At 37.7% G+C, this 20,731-nt stretch overlaps 1 protein-coding gene across 4 annotated transcripts in view; it reads right to left on the bottom strand.

The window, feature by feature from the left end:
* Nucleotides 1-11,312: 11,312 nt before the first annotated feature.
* The window catches only part of CPPED1 (calcineurin like phosphoesterase domain containing 1), a 54,612-nt gene continuing 45,193 nt past the window's right edge, over nt 11,313-20,731 (bottom strand). For all 4 annotated transcript variants that reach the window (XM_068908115.1, XM_068908113.1, XM_068908114.1 and 1 more), the window contains one exon: nt 11,313-13,939. In XM_068908115.1, the coding sequence (XP_068764216.1) occupies nt 13,707-13,939 (233 nt within the window). In that variant the 3' untranslated portion in view covers nt 11,313-13,706. The remainder of the gene's footprint in view (nt 13,940-20,731) is intronic.

The raw sequence follows: 20,731 nt of genomic DNA on the forward strand, positions 1-20,731 counted from the left end.
TTAGGTGAACCCTTTCTTGTGGCTTTGCAATGTATCAGGCTGCTCCAGTATTCTACAGAGAAGATGGCTCATGTATAAAGCCATAGGTGGGCTGACTGGGCAGTGAATATTGTGTATCTTCTACAAATACACGTGTCCCTGTACTACTAATGTAGAACGTTCTTGCAAAGTATTATTTCTACAGCTTGCCATTAACGTTGAAATAAGGAGGAAAAAGAGAGAAACACCTGAGAAGAAAGAGATATAAAAGTGTATTTAGACACCTCAGAAACAGCTATGTGAGATCAAAGTAAATTGCAGCAATTCATCTTCTGCTTGTTAAATGTATATAAAGAACTTTAAAAGAAAATTGCCATCTTTTCTGTCAGCCTATGAGGCTGTCAGTATAAAAGATAAGAAACATTGTCGTTAATTAACTCTTACATTAAAGATGTTGTATACTTAATGACACTTCCAGAACTGTGTTTTTCCTCACTGGGGTACAATACTAGGTATCTTCTCAAGGTTTCACAATAAGAAGAGGTTTAACTCCCTTAAATTAAATTAAAGATACCTTATTCATTAAAAAGAAAATTTGATCATATTTGCCAAAACATTGCCCCTTAAATTTTTATTATTTGATAGTAAGCAGTCATATTCAGCAAGTCTGTGGTGTGCTGGAAGTATATCATAACTGTGTACTAACAGTGCTCTTACGAGTGAGCTATGCCATATCGTTTCTAGTATTATGCCAAAAAATTTTGAGTGCTGCCACCAAGCACCAGTTTGATCTCTGTCTCATTAGCAGACATTACTTAAGATGTCATTCATTCTGGGTTAATTGGAGAAATAATTAAATATCCTTTGTGGATTGATAGTTGAAGCAGTAAGAAGACACTGGTAAGCTGTGTGGAAGTTCAGCTAGAATCTACACTGCACCGGCAACATGAAGCTTTACGCTGAGTGTGTATTTAAAGCTCCATTTTTGCTCGGGTATGAGGCAGAAAGTGAAGAGAGCCAGTGAAGAGTGAGAGAAGTCATCAGTAGCAGGGCAAAGGATTAGCTCCCCAGGAGAAATGAGGATCATTGCATTGTAAATAGACCGTTTTTCACTAAAGAAATTCTTAGCTTGCATAATCAGTTACTCTTGCTAAAGGAACCAAGCAACTCATATACCGGCTTGTAACTTCACCTAGAAAAATGAAGTCAGCTTCTATCCTCTTCATTACAGCCAGGTTTGACTGAGATTTGCTTATAGACCCAGAGTCTGAATATCTGACAACTCTCTGAGTCTGTCTTGACTATGTTCTCTGGTTTACAGCCAGCTACAGTTTTTTGTATGTGCTAGGGCTCTGTCAGGCTGTCCTAATTTCAGAACAACATCTTCACTATGTTTCAGTCCCCAAGGGCAGCATCTACGCCAGATTTAATTAAAACTGGGAATGCTAATCAGCAGGTCTTCATGTAACTGTAAGATTTCTAAGACCTTGACTGCAGTCTTTATCCTAAAGTAAAGTGGCTTTTGCCTTCTAAGATTTTGGGAAACATTGAAATAATGCTTCTGAGACACAGGTCCCAAAGCCTGCAGTGCTGCGATGCCAACTTCCCTTGCAACTGAAACTTCCAAATGGTGATAAGTTCATATTATCCCTGAATGTCTTTGAATACCTCAGTATGGGGGTTGCATAATCAAATTCCGTAAAAAATATCCTTCCTACACTTGCAAAATATAGAATAGCAGCAAGACTTAATCCTGATAAATACGTGTAAGGAAGATAAAAGGGACTTTGAATAATTTAATGTCATTCTTTGCAATTAATTTATACCATGTCTATGTAGCACAGCAGATAGGAATCTCCCTGAGGTGCTAGGACTGTGATTATCCAGATTGCCCTAACGAGGGCATATCCAGTAGCCTTATGGCATGAACAACTGGTTTGCTTTCCAGAGTGTGTGTTTTGGGAGGACAGGACGAAATTGAGGCATACTCAAAAGCTAGGAAGTGGTTAAATGTTCTGAAGCCCAGCAGTTGCGAACAATACTTGAGGTCATCAAGGGGAAAAATTATTTGCTTTATTGCTTAAAAAAGGAGAGGAGAGAAGGAGGAGGTGAGGACTGGAAACAGTAAGCCATAAATGTAAATGCTTAAATTTGCATTGCTATAATGTTGTCTAAGAGTATGGAAATTTCATGGGTTATATTTTACTTCTACAGGAAGTTTTGTGTTTATATTTAATTTCTAGGAACCCAAGGGCAAAGCAAAGCAATTAAAATGCTGAAGACTTAAAATAAACTTCAGAGGCTTCAAGTAAAATACCTTTAGCTGATTAGTAGTACACTGCATATTTAATGAGAAATAAATTAGGATTGCATTATTTCTTAGGAGGATAAGGAGAGGCCTTAGATTATCTGCACTGATAATAGAGAGCTTAGAAATAATATAACACTATGAGCTTTTCCAGAAAAATCAGGAAACTTCTATACAGCCTAATGCACAGGTAAGAACGTCAGTGAAACAAATAATTTTGTAAAAACCCTTTTCAATAAAAAGCTTATTGCTAGGTGAATTTGAACAGGGCCCCGTCGCTCTTTGAATCTGTTTAGAATCTTCCCTTTGATATGTATCCATGTTTCTCTATTTTTGTCAAATTGTTAATTTCTTTTGAAGTCTGATTTTAGTGCAAACTGATTTATATAAAAAGTGCAGGCAGTGAAATTTAGAATTGCTTTTAAATAAGCCACATTGAAAATACTACCTCCTGTATTTATCCATAGCAAACAAAGTTCTATTAAAAACAAGGGTGAGAGATACCATTTACCAAATATTTCTTCTCAGTTATCGTATTGTGGCAGTGTTCCAGATGAAGGTAATAAGAAACATTCTTTGATTGGGAAGGTTGGACGCATTTATGTTTCTAAATCAATTGAATTTTGAATATACATTTATTGTCTGGGTTAAACTGCTACGCAGTGAAAATGCATGCTGTTCTCTAAACAATAATCAGCCTATTTCAGCTTTGAAATTGGGTCACAGTAACAGACAGGGTTCTCTGTTCTTTCTGTCTTTTCCCTTACTGTCTTGAAAAAGTGAGTGAAAATCTAATCATTACTGGGATAAAGCAGTCTACTGAGAAAAAGTCATATTTTTACTGCAGGATAGATCTCTTCCTTATCACCATTTCTGGTGGTATTGTAAAACTCCTTGAATAAGAATGTAGACATCTGCATTCTGGACAAAGTATGCTTAAAAAGGGTATGATGGGATACATGGAACTATAAGAAGATATTCTGCTCTGGTTTGAACATACTGAACACCTGGGCAGTTGGGGAACCTACCTGTATGATATGTGCAATACTAATTAGTATTCATGTAGTTGTTGGAGTGAAAATTGCTTAATCTTGAAAATTGCCTCCTTTTGCTGTGAGGATCCATGTTTAAATAGCACAGAGCAGATATGGCCACTTGCCACCGGAGAACTAGTCAGACAGCCTGCTGGAGCAGCCCCTGCACCTGAAGAGTGTCGCTGAGAAGGGGATGGTGCCCATTTCCAGCTGGAGGAAGGTGGCCAGTGGCAGGTATTAGCTCAATTTCGTCTTTTCCCCTTGTCCATATGTTCTCTGCCAGTTCTTGCAGTTCCTAGCCTGCTGGATGGAAGGTGACTCCACAAGGTGAGAGCTCAGGCCCTGGCCTGTTGGCTTCTACTCTAGTCTTACTGAGTTTGACTCATCCTATCTTAGATTTAATGTATAAATCTGAAAGCAGCCCACAGGCGTGGGAGGCTTGAAGGGAGTTGGTGGCAGAGAAAAAAAGGAGAAAACAAAGTTAGGAGATTCCCAGACAGCATACAGTGTATGTGTTTAGTATTTGTATCGGCTCCTATCCTGCTGCTCTTGTGGTAGAGAACTGGAATGAGACCCAGTAGGAATGGGGACTCCTCTCTCCAACTTGGAAAAACTGGAGGAAGAAGAGAAGGGAGCGGATATACCAGGGAAGTCTTCCTATTGCATCTCTGTTCACATCTGTTGCATAAGGGAAAGTGGGTGTGATTCAGTTGCTAGACTAATGAAAGGCAGGGGAAGCTGGGTAACCTGGGAGAACTGTGCTTCAGTGGAAGCTGAGAGTTGCAAGAGTAGGATTCTTGATAAATTCAAATCAGTGTTCAGAGTGAGGAAGCTGGGGTTTTACTTTTAGTCAGTTGTTATGTTACCCGGAATGGGTTAAATGCATGGTGCTCTAGATTTCTGTGCAAACTCTGACAGTACACATATGTGCATGTGTCCCTGTTGCATGCTTCTTAAGGATAGACCTACCGCTACAGTCTCCACATAGGTGATGTTCTGGGAAAAAGTGCATTTGTGTATAGGAGGAAGGAAGTGCTTATATCCCAAAGACATCCCAAGCCAAGTAACAGTGCTGAGATTGTTTAGACTCCAGAGACAGGAAAGATGCCAGGAGCAGTAACAAGTGTTTGGATGCTTATTAGATTATTACGTTGAGTATAACTGCACCTGTGACTGCATTTGAGCTTTAATTATCCTACCTGAACATAACAGCATTTACTGACAGTACAGAGCAAGGATGAATGGCTAAGAACACCTTTGTGTTGCTGTGTAGTTAGGTTTTTTTTCCAAAACCCAAAATGAAAATATTAGATCTGAAAAAATATTTTTAAAGCCAAATCCATATCTAGCATGATTTTATTTCCCAATTTCTGGGGTGACTTTCTGTAAACAGTAGAAGGCCTGCTTCCCAAGGAGGCCTCTTCCTCTTTGGGGAGTGCAGAGCTGTTCTGGAAGCTCAAGGTTTGGGCATTCTTTTGCCTTTAATAGACCCAGGATAGCCTGGGGATGCTAGGTGCAAACAAGCCTGAACCCCTAATTGTTTTGAACAGGTTAAGATTCCTACCGGTAATTTGTTTTTTTTTCTGTTTTTGTTTTTCTTGCCACAAATGATCTGAACAACTTGAACAAGCAGACTAGTTAGAGAGTTCATAGCTTGAGGTGTACGTATGGATTTTGGCTTATTTTGGTTTATTTTCCCATACTTGATATGTTAATTCTTTTTAGGATGAGTTTATTTTGTTGCCTTAGCAAAAATGTGTGTTCCCTGAGGGGTAGCAAGTAGTGGAAATGGTAATACAAACTCTGGTTAATATTGAGAACAATAGCCAGAGGAAGAGGTTAAAGCAAATATTGTAGTCACTTGAGTCAAGGAACTGAGGCACTTTCAACGTAAATAAAAAGGGCCTACTCCTTCAGAAGTGTCTAACGTGGATATGCATCTCCTCTGAGCAAGGCTGAGGAATGTTAACAAAGGAGTGTGTGAGGAAAAAGCTAGCCTCTCTGCTGCCAGATTTAAGGAAAGGATATCTGTCAGTAATTCCATTTCATCAGTAGCAAATCTGCTCAGTATTTTAAGCAGACGTTTACGGTTGCATAAGCATTAATTACAGATATGCAAATTAATGCACTACATTTTTGAAACTGTCACATAAGCTTCCACACATCTTTTTTTTTTTTTTTTTTAAGTGATTGTCCCCATCACTTGGAGCGTGGCTGGTTCCTATATTCACAACATGTAGCCTTCATGGTCGCACTGCCTTCTTGCAAAAAGGATTTTGGTGATTCAGAATCAGGGGCAGCCTCTTCCAATTCCCAGTGGCTTCCAGACCACTCCTCGGTCTTCCACTTTCTCAGGGTAGGAGCTAGGTATGCGTGGAGGTAGACATTGTCCCCTCCAGGGTTAGCCTACCCTTACATGAAGGTTAGGAATCTTATCTAAATGAGCCACCTAGATGCTTGCAGGAGTCAGTGGAGGCACCTTCAGGGGCAACTATTTCTCTCAAGCTTGTGCAGCAGTGTCAGGATAATATGAATTACCTGCTGGCAGTCTTACTGTTGTTCACAGAAGTAATCTAAATGACCAGACTGGGACATCTGTTTCCTCTTCATGGGTTGTGATAGCCCAAAACTTGGAATAAAAAGGTAAGACTGGGTTCTGCTCACAACCAAGGCTTTGTAAAAAAATAAAGTAGAAGATTGATTGCTGTCTTTGTGTGCTGTCTCCTGTTGTCTTGCTGTTGGCTTCAGTGCATGTAGTGTGCTGGCTCTCTAACCATGTTCTTCTGTGGTAATACTATCTTTTTACTCAAACATGAGCCATTGGTTTCATAGTTGGTGTGTTGTTGACAAAATGACTGCTCAGAAAGTTTCTGGATAGGCACGTAGCCATATGTAGGACTAGTGATCCTGGTCCATTACAGCAGTATGGAGTATCTATATCTCTATGCCTTTTTTGTATGGAAATGGGAGAGGAAGACTTGAATATTATACAGATGATCCCATTAGTAGTTCATTTAAATGGCCTCACTGTATTTTTAACATTGCTATACATTTCTAAACAAGGTTCAAGAAGGATTGGGATGTATAGAGAGGATTGGTGTCTCAATTGCTGGCTATCCAAAACTGACATAACAAGACTATAGTTTTAAATAGGATGAGGCTTTAATGGGTCTCCTAGAGGAAAAATAGCTGGTTATTAGTAGAAATGTACTAAACTGTCTGCATTTGACAAAGTGCTAATGGAGGAAGTTACTTCTAGAAAAACAAATGAAAATGTCAATTAAAAAAAAAAAGGAATGGCTTTCTGAGTTGGGTTTTTTTTTTTCTCCTTAAGAGAAGCACTGGGTATGTTTTTCTTGTCTTCGCTGCTTTATTTCTGCTTTTCCCTCCCTTTCTGTATCTGCTGCATTGGAGTTCTATTTCATTTAGACAGAAGACTAAATGGGTGTTCTGCTCTAATGCTTTTTCTCTATTGTATGTTTTTTTCCCCCAATTTTTACAGAATGTCTTCCAATGAAAATATGTCCAAGAGCACTGTGGCCACATTTATCAGATTGGAATTTCCTAACCTGCAGATGACTGAGTAACAAAGAATTAATAAAACTCCTGTACGTTGGGGAGAATGGGATTAGAATTAGATTAGAGAGCAAACTACTAGTGTGTCCTTGCTCTGTAATAATAAGAAATCATTTTAATTGATAAAACAGATAATAAAAAACATTTAAAAAAAAAAGCCCTGTAAATCTTTCATTGTTCAGGAACTCTTTGTTGTAATGCTGCTGTTAGTTGCATGAAGCAAGTAGCATCTACTGTCCTTTTAAGATCCCAGTGGAACATATTTAAGCATGGTGGATGTGGAAGCTGCTATGTGTCTGCTTGCCTTCTGAGTGCATGGAGCTGTAGCAGTGTGGGTCTTACATGCCTGGCCATGAAAAGATTTATTGCATTAACTCTCTTTTAGGAGATCTCTTGTATTTGCCAAAGAAACTTGCCCCTCTGCTGGATTTTATGCATTTGGGCTGTGACTCATGGCAACTGAGGCTGGCACAGTGGCAGACAAAACCCCACACTTCCTTGACTCCTGGCTCTGCATCCCCGTACCTGCCAATGATGTGATGTCTCGCATGTCAGGCTAGAGTAGGTAGAGAAGTTCCTAGTAACTGCAGAATATTATTGAAGTGGAAATTTCCCCTCTATAATTTTCTTAATGCAAACTGGTATTTCTACCACGTAAGCATGTGTTTCATTAGGTAATAGGTGATGTCAGGGTTTCTTTGGCAGGCAAGCTTTCTGGTAACTAATATATGTGTAAATGTTTCATTTGCTTTAAAGAATATTACTGTGTTCAAGTGGCAGTTGAAAAGGAGGTCTAATGAGAGCATTGAAGAAAGAAGCTTATCCACAGCATTAACATTAGCTGAAACAATGATGTGTTAGTCTTCAGTGGCTTCTATGATGACATATATAGAATGAGGAACTGTGAATTTTTAAGCAGTGAAATCTTTAGTTTTTAATGCTTTGTATATTTGCTTATGTTAGATGCATCTCAAAGTATTTGTTCTCACAGCAGAATAAAACCCAGCTATTTGAGGATAATAGCTGGAAAACCACAGACTTGAAAACAAGTTGCTATGTTGAGGTATAAACAGACACTGAGTAAGACTGAACATAGGAATTGACCCAGCAAACCGAGATGGTAGAAGAGACTTCACTTCTGTGACAGCCCATTCCCAATATGAAATGTGATTAATTTTTAACAAGATATCAAGCATTTGTTTTCTGTCTGTAATCTCCAGAAGCTGAATACTCTAAACCTATCAAAATACTGCATCTATTAGAACTTGCAAGATTAGATACTGGAACCAAGTGAACTAAAGACCGGGCGTACACAAAGTATTCAAACACTTATTCAGGGCTGCATGACTTTTTTAAAGATTTGGAAGGAGCGGGTTCTTAAATGTGTTGCTTACACTGAAACTGGCAAACCAAGATTGCTCTCAAAACTTTTTTTTTAAACTTGCCTCCTGTTCATAGGTCTCCACTGCAGGTCGTATTTCGTTATGTAGCATTCGTTTATTTTCACAGGTTGTGCTGGTGTTCTAATATGAGAATTTTCTAATATGTTCTAATATGAGAATACAAGAATTTTCCACATTTAATTATAGTCATCAGAGGTTATCTCAGCCTTTTAGCTGCTTTCAGGAAACCAAGATGGATTGTGGTTACTTGACTTTTTTTTTTTCCCCCCACCTCCTTGACCCTGAGCCCACAGAAATGCATGAGGACTCAATTGCTCTCTACTTCATCAGCAGTTTGAACTTTTAGTGGCATCTTGCTGTAAAGCCAGTCATATACTGACAAGGTGTTACAATTACCAGCCCTGCTGGAGATACAGAAATATGTCCTCAGCATCAAAAGATTGTTTTCTTAAATGATAATTAGTGTCTCCATGGGTGAATTGTTTCATAATTTAACACAGTATGAATTTTTTTTTCTCTATATAAACAAGATGAGGCACTGTGACCACGAGGACCTCTGCCATTTCTAATTAGTTAAGGCATCAGTATTAATTCTAAAGTACCTAATTATGCTTAGGAAAGTAAATTAAGCCAAAAAAATATATGCAGGTAAAAAAGCCCATTCACATTTTATTTTTCTAACACTTTGCTTCATACAGTAATGTTCAGTAATGCACTGTGCTTAAAGACTCTTCCCACAATTTCTGTTATATAAATGAGGCCACATTTTCGTCTTAGTTATATTTGTACCTGTCCACTTGATTTAGAAACTGGATCCAAGTTATTTTAGGGCATTGAATTGTCATTCAAAATAAGAATTTTTTAAAAACAATGTGAATTGCAAGAGAAGTAGACCTTATTTAGTTTCTAAATGTCTTAAATTTTAGGATGCCAAAAAGTTCGATATATGTGCTAACTTTGAGGGCGCTCATCAAACTAAGGCAGCGGCAAAATGAACAACAAATGAAGTGCTAAGCACCTCTTGCTATTTCTGGCTAGTGTAGCGTAGGGAACTGTTATTTCACTGAAAGGAGGCATGGGGTACAAAAGCTCGCAGTACTGCTGCTGGCCATTCCCTCATGTTACCTAGTGTTGTATTCATCAGAATCAGCACTGGACTGTAGTTATGCCAGCAACTTGCTCATCCCTGACACCTTAATTTTCTTCCTTTTGAAAACTTGCCAGGTGAGAACCAAGATAAATGTTTTGTATGTTTCAAGTATAAAACTTGGAGAGTTTTTTTTTCTTTCTGTGAAGTTAAACACATTTGTTATTAAGTCCTAAATACCATCCCTGGGTATTTCTGCCCTGCCATCTAATTCAAGAGAAAATAATAGAAAGTAAATTACTTTGTAATGCTTACCTGTCTCCAGATGGGACAGAAGCGTGGGCCTTACCTGCATCTCAGTAACTCATGAGAAATGCTCATAAAAATGCTGAATTAAAAAAAAAAATCACTTAGAAGCTACAGTGCAATGTGGTATGGGTTTTCTTACTTTTTACTGTGGCTTTTTAAAAAATATCTGGTAAATGCTTGATGACAGTATTTTTCATAATCAAGATACCCATTGCTTAGTGCCAATGAAAATTATATTCAGAATATTTAGACATCTACATAAAATATTGATCTACCTATGTATTACATTAAGCTGATCTTGTGAACTAGCTATATGAATTTGAAAGTTTAATTTCATTTGTTGCCACTCAAATGTAGTTTTTAAATATCTGACTTTGCACTGCTACAGCAGATGGCAGGGATACCACTGTCATTTGCCAAGCAACTAAAAAAGTGTGACCTGCTTACCTCAGGAAAGAATTTGTGAAGAGCATGGTAAAACACAGGGATCCTGCCGCTGAAGAAGGTATTGCACAGATCTGTTAACAGTATTGCTGTTGCTGAATGAACTTCCTGCCATCACCCCAGCTCGAGACCTCTCTCCTAATTAAAATACATCATAGAAAATTAAGGTTGACTCTGCTTTTGCCCAGAGGTACGGTAGGTCTAGATCTAGCAGCGCATAAAGGTGGAAGCCACTTCGAGCCTTTGACAACAAAGATAGGTGGATGGGTCTCCTGTCTGGTCTCCTATTGCCCAAGGTAGCTTCCTGCTTGATTGCCCATTTAATACCTTCTGATTTGCATAACTAACAACAAAAAAATACTTACAGTGTACGGCTAATGAGTGTAGCAGCTGCTCCAGCAGGTGGAAAATACTGGAGGCCGTAGCGCTACTCTTCTCTTGGAATCTGATCGTCAGAAAAATCCCCATTTTTGATTAATTAAAGATTGGTCAAACTTCAGATGAAGCTAAGCAGGAATCATACTAGCACAATTGTTTTTAAGCTTACCTATGTAAGAGTAAGTTTGCAGAAGTAGAGAGTAGAGTTTTGGGAGAGAGAGGTGAAGGGAAAACAGTGGGATTTCATTCCGGGAGGCTTTCTGTAAATCTGAAAAAGCCCCACCTGTGACTGCAGAAGTAACAACAGTGGAACAACAGTGGTGTGGGGTGGGGTGGGGTGGGGTGGGGTGGTGTTCCCTGCTCACTGAAAGGGGTGGAACATGGATACTTCATTTCAGCATTGTTCGTGGGTGAATCTGAACATAAACCACTATGATTTTACAATGTATACAATAAGTAAGTTGTGAGGCTGAAGGCGTAAATCGATCTCTTTCCCTTTCATGAATTTTTCTCTTTATAAATATTATATCAAAGCCTAATAGGGAGTAGTGTTGGTTGAATGCAGTGTAATACGTAACCACACAACACTGCAGTTAGCTCCTAAAGTCCTGTGCTGGAAGAGAATGCACGTATTGAACAACACCTCCCCCCCGCAACGTTGCTATCTTACAAAGCTAGCTACAAACTAAAGACAAATGCTTAGTTAGTTTGCTACAAACTAAAGACAAATCTAGTATTATTTTTAAAAATGAATGTAACAAAGTATTCTTAGAAATCACTAAATAAAAGCAATATTTGGGACATAAAGCAACCTTTATTTTTTTAAATTGAACTCCAGATTTGTACTTAGGTACTTTCATGACAAAACATCACAGAATTTCTAATGATAAAATGTCATTTACAAAAAAAGGACAAAACTTGAAAGAATTATTTTAAAGCCATGAAATAACATTAGGTTTATAAAGCATTTCTTTTTTTATATTAGTACATCATACCTCTGAAATCATTTTTTTAGAACACTATATGCAAGTACTATTAACACCTTCATATTTGCGGAAAGACTTTCTCCTGAAGTTAAGTTTGGCTCTCCCAAGCTTCATACATTCAGTTAAAATTATATCCTTTAAAAAACAGGCATATTAAAAAGCAATTTAAACGTTTTCTACATTCTGCTTTACAATCCTGTGCCAGAGCAAAGAGAACACGCCATGCTTGGATTCTCTCAGCTCGCTCAGGTGAACTACTTCAGCCCTAAGATTTAAACTGACAGAGTTAAAAGATACAGGTCATAAAGCGACCGTTCTTCCCTCCACAAAACAGAGTTGCATCAGATCCTTCAACAAGCCGTTAATTAGCTGTGATTATTAACGCTCCAGGCTACCTAAGACCACATTTTAAAAGTACTCAATGGCTTAAGAGACATCTACGCAAACAGTCAGATTTTTGAAAGAGCATTAGAAATAACGGGTGCCTAACTTGTGATGAACTTACCATTTGGGTACTTGCCTATTTCAAAGTAGTTCTCAGTTCCCAGCTGTTTGCTTGAAAGTAAGACTGTGAAAGCATTCAGCTAAGCAAAACCAGCTGGAGAATTAAAGCAGAATCCTTTTCCTTCCTTTTGAATCAAACAGGACCTATGCTGAGGCAATTAGCATGGGAAGGTAGGCCATGTTTGGTCCTGTCCAGCTACAGGTACAGCTGTTTCACTGTTTGAAGAACACAGCTGTCCAAGATTTTACAGAATTTAGAGTTTCACCAGCCCCACAAATAAAGGTTGAAGTTTAGATAAACTGTTGTGACTAAAATGTAATGAAACTAACGCTTTAGCATAGTATATCGCCTCACTCACCATACTTAAACACCTGTAGTATCTTCTAGGGACTGTGTGTGTGTGTGTGTGTGTGTGTGGGCATGCACGCACGCGTGTCGGGTATGGGGCTGTGTGTGATTCATTACTTTTTTGCCCAGTCCTATTTGTGTTCGTCCATCTTCAGGTGGTAAAGCTCTGCTAGCTCTATTGCCGGATCACCTGTGACAGGTATTATAATATGTTCAGCTAAATACTTGAACGTAAAAAAAAGAGGTATGTGTTAGTTACATGAAGACAGGTTGTTTTTTTTTTTTAATTCAATAGTAAACAAATCAGACACACTTGCTACAAAATTAGGCAGTTTGCAGCACATGAACTTAGAATGTGATTTTTTCTCTTCATCTTGTTAACATCACTTGTTTTTTAGATGTATTCCAGTGAAGAAAATGCACCTTTTACAGGATTTAACATTAATTGGCTATAATATTACAACAAGGCACTTTAAATTACATTTAAAAATCAAAGCTTTCCACTTGTCTAGGACTCAACAAAGTGACTACTGATGACAGTTTTCTGTATAGGTATTCCAGCTTTTGAAGACAGAGCAATAATATATGCTAATTGAATGGTGCTTAAATTTCAAAAGGAAAATAATTGTTCCATGTTTAATTTCTCTCAGAGGCAGCTATATTAGCTTCATTTATAGACATTTCATAATATAAAATCAGGATATAACGAAAAAAATAAATTGTGACTTTGCAGAATGTGTTTGCTCTCTTATTGCTGTTGACTCTGAAGAACTAAGAAGATGAGATTATGTGAAATGGGAGAAAATATGACCTCTGTAGGCAACAAGGTCTGATCCAAAAGTTGTTAAAAATCAGTGGGAAGCTGTTGATTTCACTGAGTTTTAGATTTGTCCCTCTGGAGTAAAAACATGACACATTTTTATTGTTCGGAGTGTAAACAGAAATGATTTAATTTACTGATTTTAAAATGTCTTAAATATCAAATTAATACAGACTTGAGTTGCAGGGTTATTTAGAAGCAACTACTCTCATTCCTGGATACAGTTCCTCTCTCATAAGAAAGTCCAGGAGCAGAGTAAAAAAATCTTAGGACAGTCCTTTTCAAAGATGCATTACCATATTCGTTCCTTTATTTTTCCATTTACTCAGAGGTCTCATTTTCTAAAAGGGAAACACTTTAAAAGCTTTCTTGTTTTGTTATTTAGGATTTAAACAAATAGTTGGTTTGGGGCATGATGCATAATGAGAAATGTGTACCTTCAGCTTCTGGAAACTTCTGAATATTTCTATTCGTTTAATGTGGGAAAAAACCACATCCACCACTTGAGTTAAAAGGGATTTGATATAGCCTAATTTTGCTTAGCAAGCATATCCACCAGATCTTTATCTATTCCTTGGCTGCTCAGTTCATTTAAACTGTAATATCTATGAACAATCTTTTCAGCTGTGACAACAACCACTCTAAGCCCATGCTCATCTTCTCCCAGCTGACATCCTATTGCTGATGAAACCACCATTTCCAGTCCTCTGTAGGACCCTCCAGCATTCCTGTGGTAATGTCCAGAAAACACAGCTTTAACGCCTGTTTTAAAACAAACAAACAAGCAAGTATGTATTTAGTTGGCAGTTGCAGGTTATGTATAAAATGTATTTACACTAGAAGACACTGTTTAGGTTATATGCCAAGGCTTACGCAGCTACCGAGGGTTGTAGAGAAAATTCTCTAGCAAGCTACAGCTACAGGTGTTTTCCTTCATTTTCTTAATGATTTATACAGTATGAAATTAAAAATTAAGTATTAAGTTTGACATTAAAAACAAAATAGTAATAAATAACTGGCTAAAGAATGGTGCTTCTGAAAGACGAGTTTAAAGGCAAGCATCCTATAGCTGTATTTGTCAATTAACATGGAGAAAATTAAGGAGAGCTTAAACCTGTTTACCCAAGGCTGGTGACCTTAAAAAAAGTCAAAACAAACAGACATAGTTGAGAAGATAATTTGTAATATGTTCTGCAGAGATACTGGGGGTATGGCACAGATGATACCTGGAATGAGAAAATAAGCCAAGCACGTCAAAGAAACCTTATAAACTGAGAGGCTGTGCATGATTATAAGAGGAGAAGAAAGATGAGAATAACCAAGAAGGGAAAGGTTGACAGGCTGCAAGAAGAGCTAAGAACGGTAATCATATGAATTAATATTTACCTAGTATGGGATACAAACAAGGCTGTTTTGTTCTGAATTTTTTGGTATTCTTAAATGATTTAAGGCTTTTTGTTTTGTTTTGTTTTGTTTTGTTTTAAATCATTTGTATCTTGAACTGTATTGAGGGAAAGTTATTATGAACTTGAAAGAAATACTTTCGATCTGTTGCAGAAAACAGCCGTATGTCGCATCAAAAAATTCTGGGTAGGTAGCATGCAAGTATCATCCAAGATATCATCCAAGATTGGTTAGGAGTAGGAGAAAAGCTAAACAATAACCAGTAGCAGGTAAAGGAAACAAGCACACTTTATATTTAAGGCTTTATAAAGTACTTTGAAATCCTTGACTGAATTATTTTCTAATAGACAGACACATTTATTTTGATAGGAACATGCATCTGTAAGTGAGAGCAGTTCTTAACATGCTTCTGGAAATGTTTCTAAAATTCTTTTAAGACCATTCATATTATTCTGTTTGCTCGGACTACCCAAAAGGCAAGTAAGTTGAATGGTAACTTAGAAAATCTGAAAATCCTAGTATAGGTATTTGCGGTAAGCTATTTGGGCAAGATCTGATTTTTTTTCTTTACAAATGCATGTTATAATAAATTAAACAGAAAGGCAGTTCTGCAGCTTATTATTGGTAATGTATATTGCTTTCAAATATAGTGCAAATCACTTTATGTAAATGGGAAATGAAAAATGTGAGGTAAGCATAAATAGTAAATTTTACAAAGTTTTTCTTTTCTTTTTTTTTTCCTATGCTCAGTCTAAGAGCCTTGTATGTCAGACTCACAGCTTCCTGAGGCCACATGTATTCCTATTTCACACTGTTCTGAGATAGAAAAACTACTGGATCTGATAGCTGAAAATACTGGAAATTGTGTTATTTATTATCAAATACAAAGCATGTGAATGAATTTTATATCTTAAATTGCTACACTCTGCTGTTGATTTAGGATATAGTGTCCTAACCCTTAATGACAGTTGAAAAATTAAGGAGAGTGGTATTTTCAAAAGTACCTACATGATTTACAAGTATTTTTTTCTATTTAAATTCAATAGGTTATGTGCTCCTCAGTCATGTAGGCACTTTGATGGTTCTGCATAAGCATCTGGAAATATTTTAGGTTAATACTTAGTTACTCAAAAAACACACCAAGTATCCTCTGACAAATATGACTAGATGGCCAGCAGGTAATCAAAGGTCACCGACTATTTCCTGAAACTGAGTCTTTCCTATTAGGAGTGGAAGTGGGCCCATACAGTTTGCTAGGTTGGCTGAAAACCTGTTGTGTTATAATAGAGATATATTTTGCTGGAATAATCTGTAAGTGCTGTACCTTGCTAAACATAATCATATTGAAAAAATAAACTAACAAAACAAAACTCTAAATATGTGGCTGTTCCTGAGTAGGGTAGCATGGAAAAGTGAAGGTTTAGTCACACTCAGGGTACACGTGGACAATTGCTAGCTACTGGTGTTCCCCGATGGCATTCTTTCTTTCAGCACACAGTGAGGGTCTTGCTCACCACACTAGGCTAAAGCTAGTCTTAAATACTCAGCCACTTATAACGAAATTACCTTTCCAATTCCCACATCTAATACCAAGAGCCTAACAGCACAGTAGAAAGCAGCCTGTGTTAACCTGATGCAGGAGAAATGATTTCCAGTTCTTTGGCCCTTCAAACCCACAGGCTCTCACTTTGTTTTCATAGTGTATTCACAGCCACTGGAGTTTGAGAGCTGCTGGTACTGGTGAAATAACTGGCGTTCTGAGGAGCCACTGTCATCTCCTGCTGCTGACTGCCTGGAAGATGCCCGCTACCCTCTCTGAGACATGTGGTATGTATTATCGTATCCAGCCATGCGAGATTTTTGCTATGTAATATTTGCATACAGGAAGACTGGGAAATTCTGGTTTCCTTAAAAAGCCTCTAATTCTTCTCACCTATATGAAAGAAGGATCTCCCCACATTACACACATTTGTTTGTTTCTGAAAGCCTTCCCTAAGGAGTAGAAAAGAGTTTTAAAAAACTATGATGTAAAGTAACCCAGTCTTTGAAGGAAAAATGGCAGTGAATCTGGTCTTGCTACCAAGGACCTTGTCACTGGCTGTGTTGCACTGCCTCCCCTAATTCCTCCGCATGACACAGGAATTTCGGTAGTAATAGGGTGATTACTCTAGTTATTGCCTACAGTAAATCCCTGTTGTTGCCAGAGTCCGTCTCCAAGTATTGGTTCCGTCACTTTTTCCACAGTGGTGGTGGTTTCTGTAAGATGCATTAAATAATCCCTGGGACTTTTCTCTAAATGTGGATATGCATTGCTTGCATTTTGTAGATTGGATCAATCTATGGTCGTGTTTACTGACAGATTGGACAGTTTGGGTAGTGAGCTGCCTAGATGGCCAGTAGTACTGCTCCACCTGCCAGCCTTGCATTGTAAAGCCAAATAGAAGGGTATGTGACTGTGATACCTGATTAAGAAGAGTCCCTGAGAAGGGATAGTTTGTGAGATGCTGTAGGCTTAAAAGACATAAAAAAAATTCTAACAACAATTGATTTTTACCTTCAGATAGCAGAAACTCTGGGTAACAGCAGAGGCAATTTAAAGGCAAAGAGCTGTTGTTAGGAACACACCTATAACTTCACAAGGAAATCCTTATTTCCCTAGCCAGAAAACCTTTCGTCCTTCCTCCTACCATGGATTTAGACCTCTTTCACAGCAATTGAATTAAGAGGAAAGCAAGTGAAGCTGTCTGAAGACAGTCAGCTACATCAATGCTTTCCTTTGCTTTCATGTGAGATACTGATTTGAAGATTGCTGTAAAAATCTTCAAAGTGCTGACAAAAAAAATTGTGTAGGTTCAACCTAGGCTCAACTATAGGCTATAGTTAATAGTTAAGCAGCTTGGAAAATCAAAATATAAAATACTCTGCTGTGTGCTTGGTAAAATCTACAGAGATACTGATATGGCACAATCCTAACCTTTATGTAAATAGCAAATGATTGAAAGTAGAAAACAGAATGAAATAACATGTCTTAGTGGCACATGAAGGTTATTCTCCACTGGAACTTTTCTATACTTATGAAAGTCATCCTATTTAGTTTATCAGTACGAATTCTCTTTGCTCCGTGCAACATACTCACCTTTCTGGTGCAAAAATTAAATTTGCAATTCAGCATAATAAAAGAGACGATTACTTTGATTCAGCTGCAGTATCCTAGCAAAACATTCTTAGTTCTTCTTCCCTGGGAGAAGATCAATCAGAATACTTCAAAAGAATGGTAGAATACAAAAGTCCTGTGACATAATGGACTCTTCATAAAGATCTTATGCTTTTTAGATACTACTCGGATCCGTGGAATCATAACATAAGGATGTTTTACAACTGATGCTACAGGTAATTTGAGAATGGGGAGTCAGTTCTAGCTCCCTACCATCTTGCAGGCTATTGCAGTGACTGCTTAATGTAATATACTTAAGCAATTCTGGCAGCAGAACTCAGCATTTCTTTCTTCCTCATTATAAACACACATACCCAAATCACTAGGCTGTGTTTGCCCCCAGTGATTCTTACATTCCTTTCTGCACAGCGACGGGCAAGTGCCCATCTAGACCTGCTTATGGGGGTGGTAGCCGGCATTCTCGTCTCTTACTTCCCAAAACAGAGCACAAAACTGAACTTACTTAGGGGGAGCTTTATGTATGACAGTCCCAGTTGCTGAAGTGGGATGCATCTTCCTCTGTAGCAACGCACTTACTTAAACAAACAAGTCTTGATCAGGTAGGAGAGGATGCTGAGTAGATGGAGCTGCTTATTGCAGCCTCTGAATAAGGTGCTTGCTTGTGGGGCAGACATATGACACCCTATGCTTAGTGTTACCAGTTTGCCCTCAGCTGGCTCTGATGGGCCCACGGGTGTAGCACTTTGCTCTTCTTCAAGCACTAGACAAGGAACCTATGATCTCCAGCAGTGTTCTAGACTCCACTCTCAAGCAAACACCTAGCATGGGACCTTATTGTATCTTATTCTTTACCTACAGAATCTTAATTGGCAGTCAAATGAAGATACCAGCAATCCATCTTTTAGGCACCTATTGTTTGGCCTGCTTTATTACTATACCAGCTGGATGTGTAAAATATCCGTGCTACCTTCCAGTAAGTGACAGTGCTACTATAATAACGTAAGTTCTTTTCAATATTGTCCACTTCTTCTGCAGATAAGCAAAGCTATTGTAGTATGTGAAAAAACTTTAAAAAAAAATAAAGTAACAACCATAAAACTATAGTGAGATGAAACCCCAGGTAATACTCTCCGTTAGTAAGGCAAATAAGTCCTTAGTGCTGTTTCTTTTTACCAGAAGCATTAGGGTTTCTAAAGTAACATCTTTCCAGCATTCACAGAATTTAATCTTTGGAATTAAAAAGAGGAACAAAAGTCAAGACTTTGTGTCACCACATATGTAAACCAAACCCCAAAAGAGAATTTCAGTGTAACTGGAAGGAAAGCAATAGAGAATACAAAAGTAATACAGCAACTTTAGTTATGCTAGAAGAAAAACAAAAATCTCCCTGTTTTTCAGGATTCAAAAGAAGATTTTTGAGGAACCCATCCTAGACTCAGCAACCTTTTAGCCTAAAAAACAGCAGACACCAGGTAGAAAGTTAAGGCCCATGAATCATGCAGCTTCTTTCTTCTTGGGCAAATACTGCAACTTTACCATAATTATGTTTAACATCTGCTAACTGCCTACACTCAAGAAGTTATTTTGGTACAGAACTAAAATAAGAGTGATGTCTAAGCAGACCAAAATATGATACCTCAGACCAGAGAGGATGTGATTTAAACCCTCTTCTGTATATCCTGTTGGCTATGTGAGGCAGATTTGTTCTAAAGTAGCTGGTGTTTATGGATGCTGTTCACCCAAATTCCCCTTGTAGTATACGTCATTTAGCTCCTAATGCCTGCTAGACGGGTGCTCAGTGATGGAATGCCTTTTTGAATCTAGCCGCTTAAGATCAGCCTCTGCTAGAATTTAGTATCTACTTTAGGTATCGCCCAGTGCAAATTTTGCCCAGACTTCAGTTTTCAGTTACTTTCTATTTCCAGTGCTAGTGTTAATTTCTGTTACTGTTCTGCTACAATATATTACATCTTGAACAAAGAAACAGGTCACTGCTTTGTATTAATACAAAGTGTAACAGATGTTGTTTTTTTCCTTTACTAATACTTTTTTATTCACTCAACTGCATTCCACTTAGTTTTGTTAGTTAGCATAAGAAGGAAATCTGAACCAGCCAATGCAATAATACTAAGATGACAAGCAGGCAATTTACTTTGCTTTTCTTTTGATCTTAAACATAAAAAGAATCTTAAGATGTGTGCACTCAAACTTAATTTATTCATTTCAAATGTTTTTCTGAAGTAATACTGTCAAATTGTTAGTACCCCTCCCAATCCCTTTTTTCTAAACCCTGTGAGAAATAAACAGTGTTTGTCCTTGCAGGCACTATTAATAACCTACTTTAAGGTTTGCTTGGGTCAGTTAAATGCAGTTAAATTCAGTACATTCGGCTATACACAAAAAGATACAGTCCCTACTTATAAAAAGTAGCCAGAGCAGTGATTTGTTTTTAATTCTTGATTTCTGAAATAACAGATGGTCAAATCTTTGATACTTTTTGAGTATTTCATACATCTTTTGTATGTGTAAATAAATGTCATCTGAAGAGATGTAATACTTAAAAATGTTGATAAACCTTAGACTCTTCATTTCCTTGACCATGAAGCAAGTTAATAGTTTGTTTTTATGCTAATCTAATGTATACATTGCATTTTGTCACTTCAGACATCCTTTTTGATTGTAAGGTTACAAAGTGGCTTAGATAACGCACCAGGTAAGGGTGCTGAGGAAATTCAGCTATCTGTCTGTTCATTCATAAACAGTACCTTTAAAACACAAGTCACCTTTTCCCCTCAAATTTCAAACAAAAGTCATATCTTAATTTCGACACACTTTCCATGTCAAAAATATGGTAAAAATACTTTCTTCGCGGTTTCTGTTGTATAGCTATTTCACAGCAAATTTGAAAATACTCAGTTTTTTTTCTCCTCTACTGTTTCCAGAGTCTACTTTCTAAAGCCAACATGCCAAATAAG

This window comes from Struthio camelus, chromosome 15, assembly GCF_040807025.1.
Source record: "Struthio camelus isolate bStrCam1 chromosome 15, bStrCam1.hap1, whole genome shotgun sequence".
NCBI classification, from domain to species: domain Eukaryota; kingdom Metazoa; phylum Chordata; class Aves; order Struthioniformes; family Struthionidae; genus Struthio; species Struthio camelus.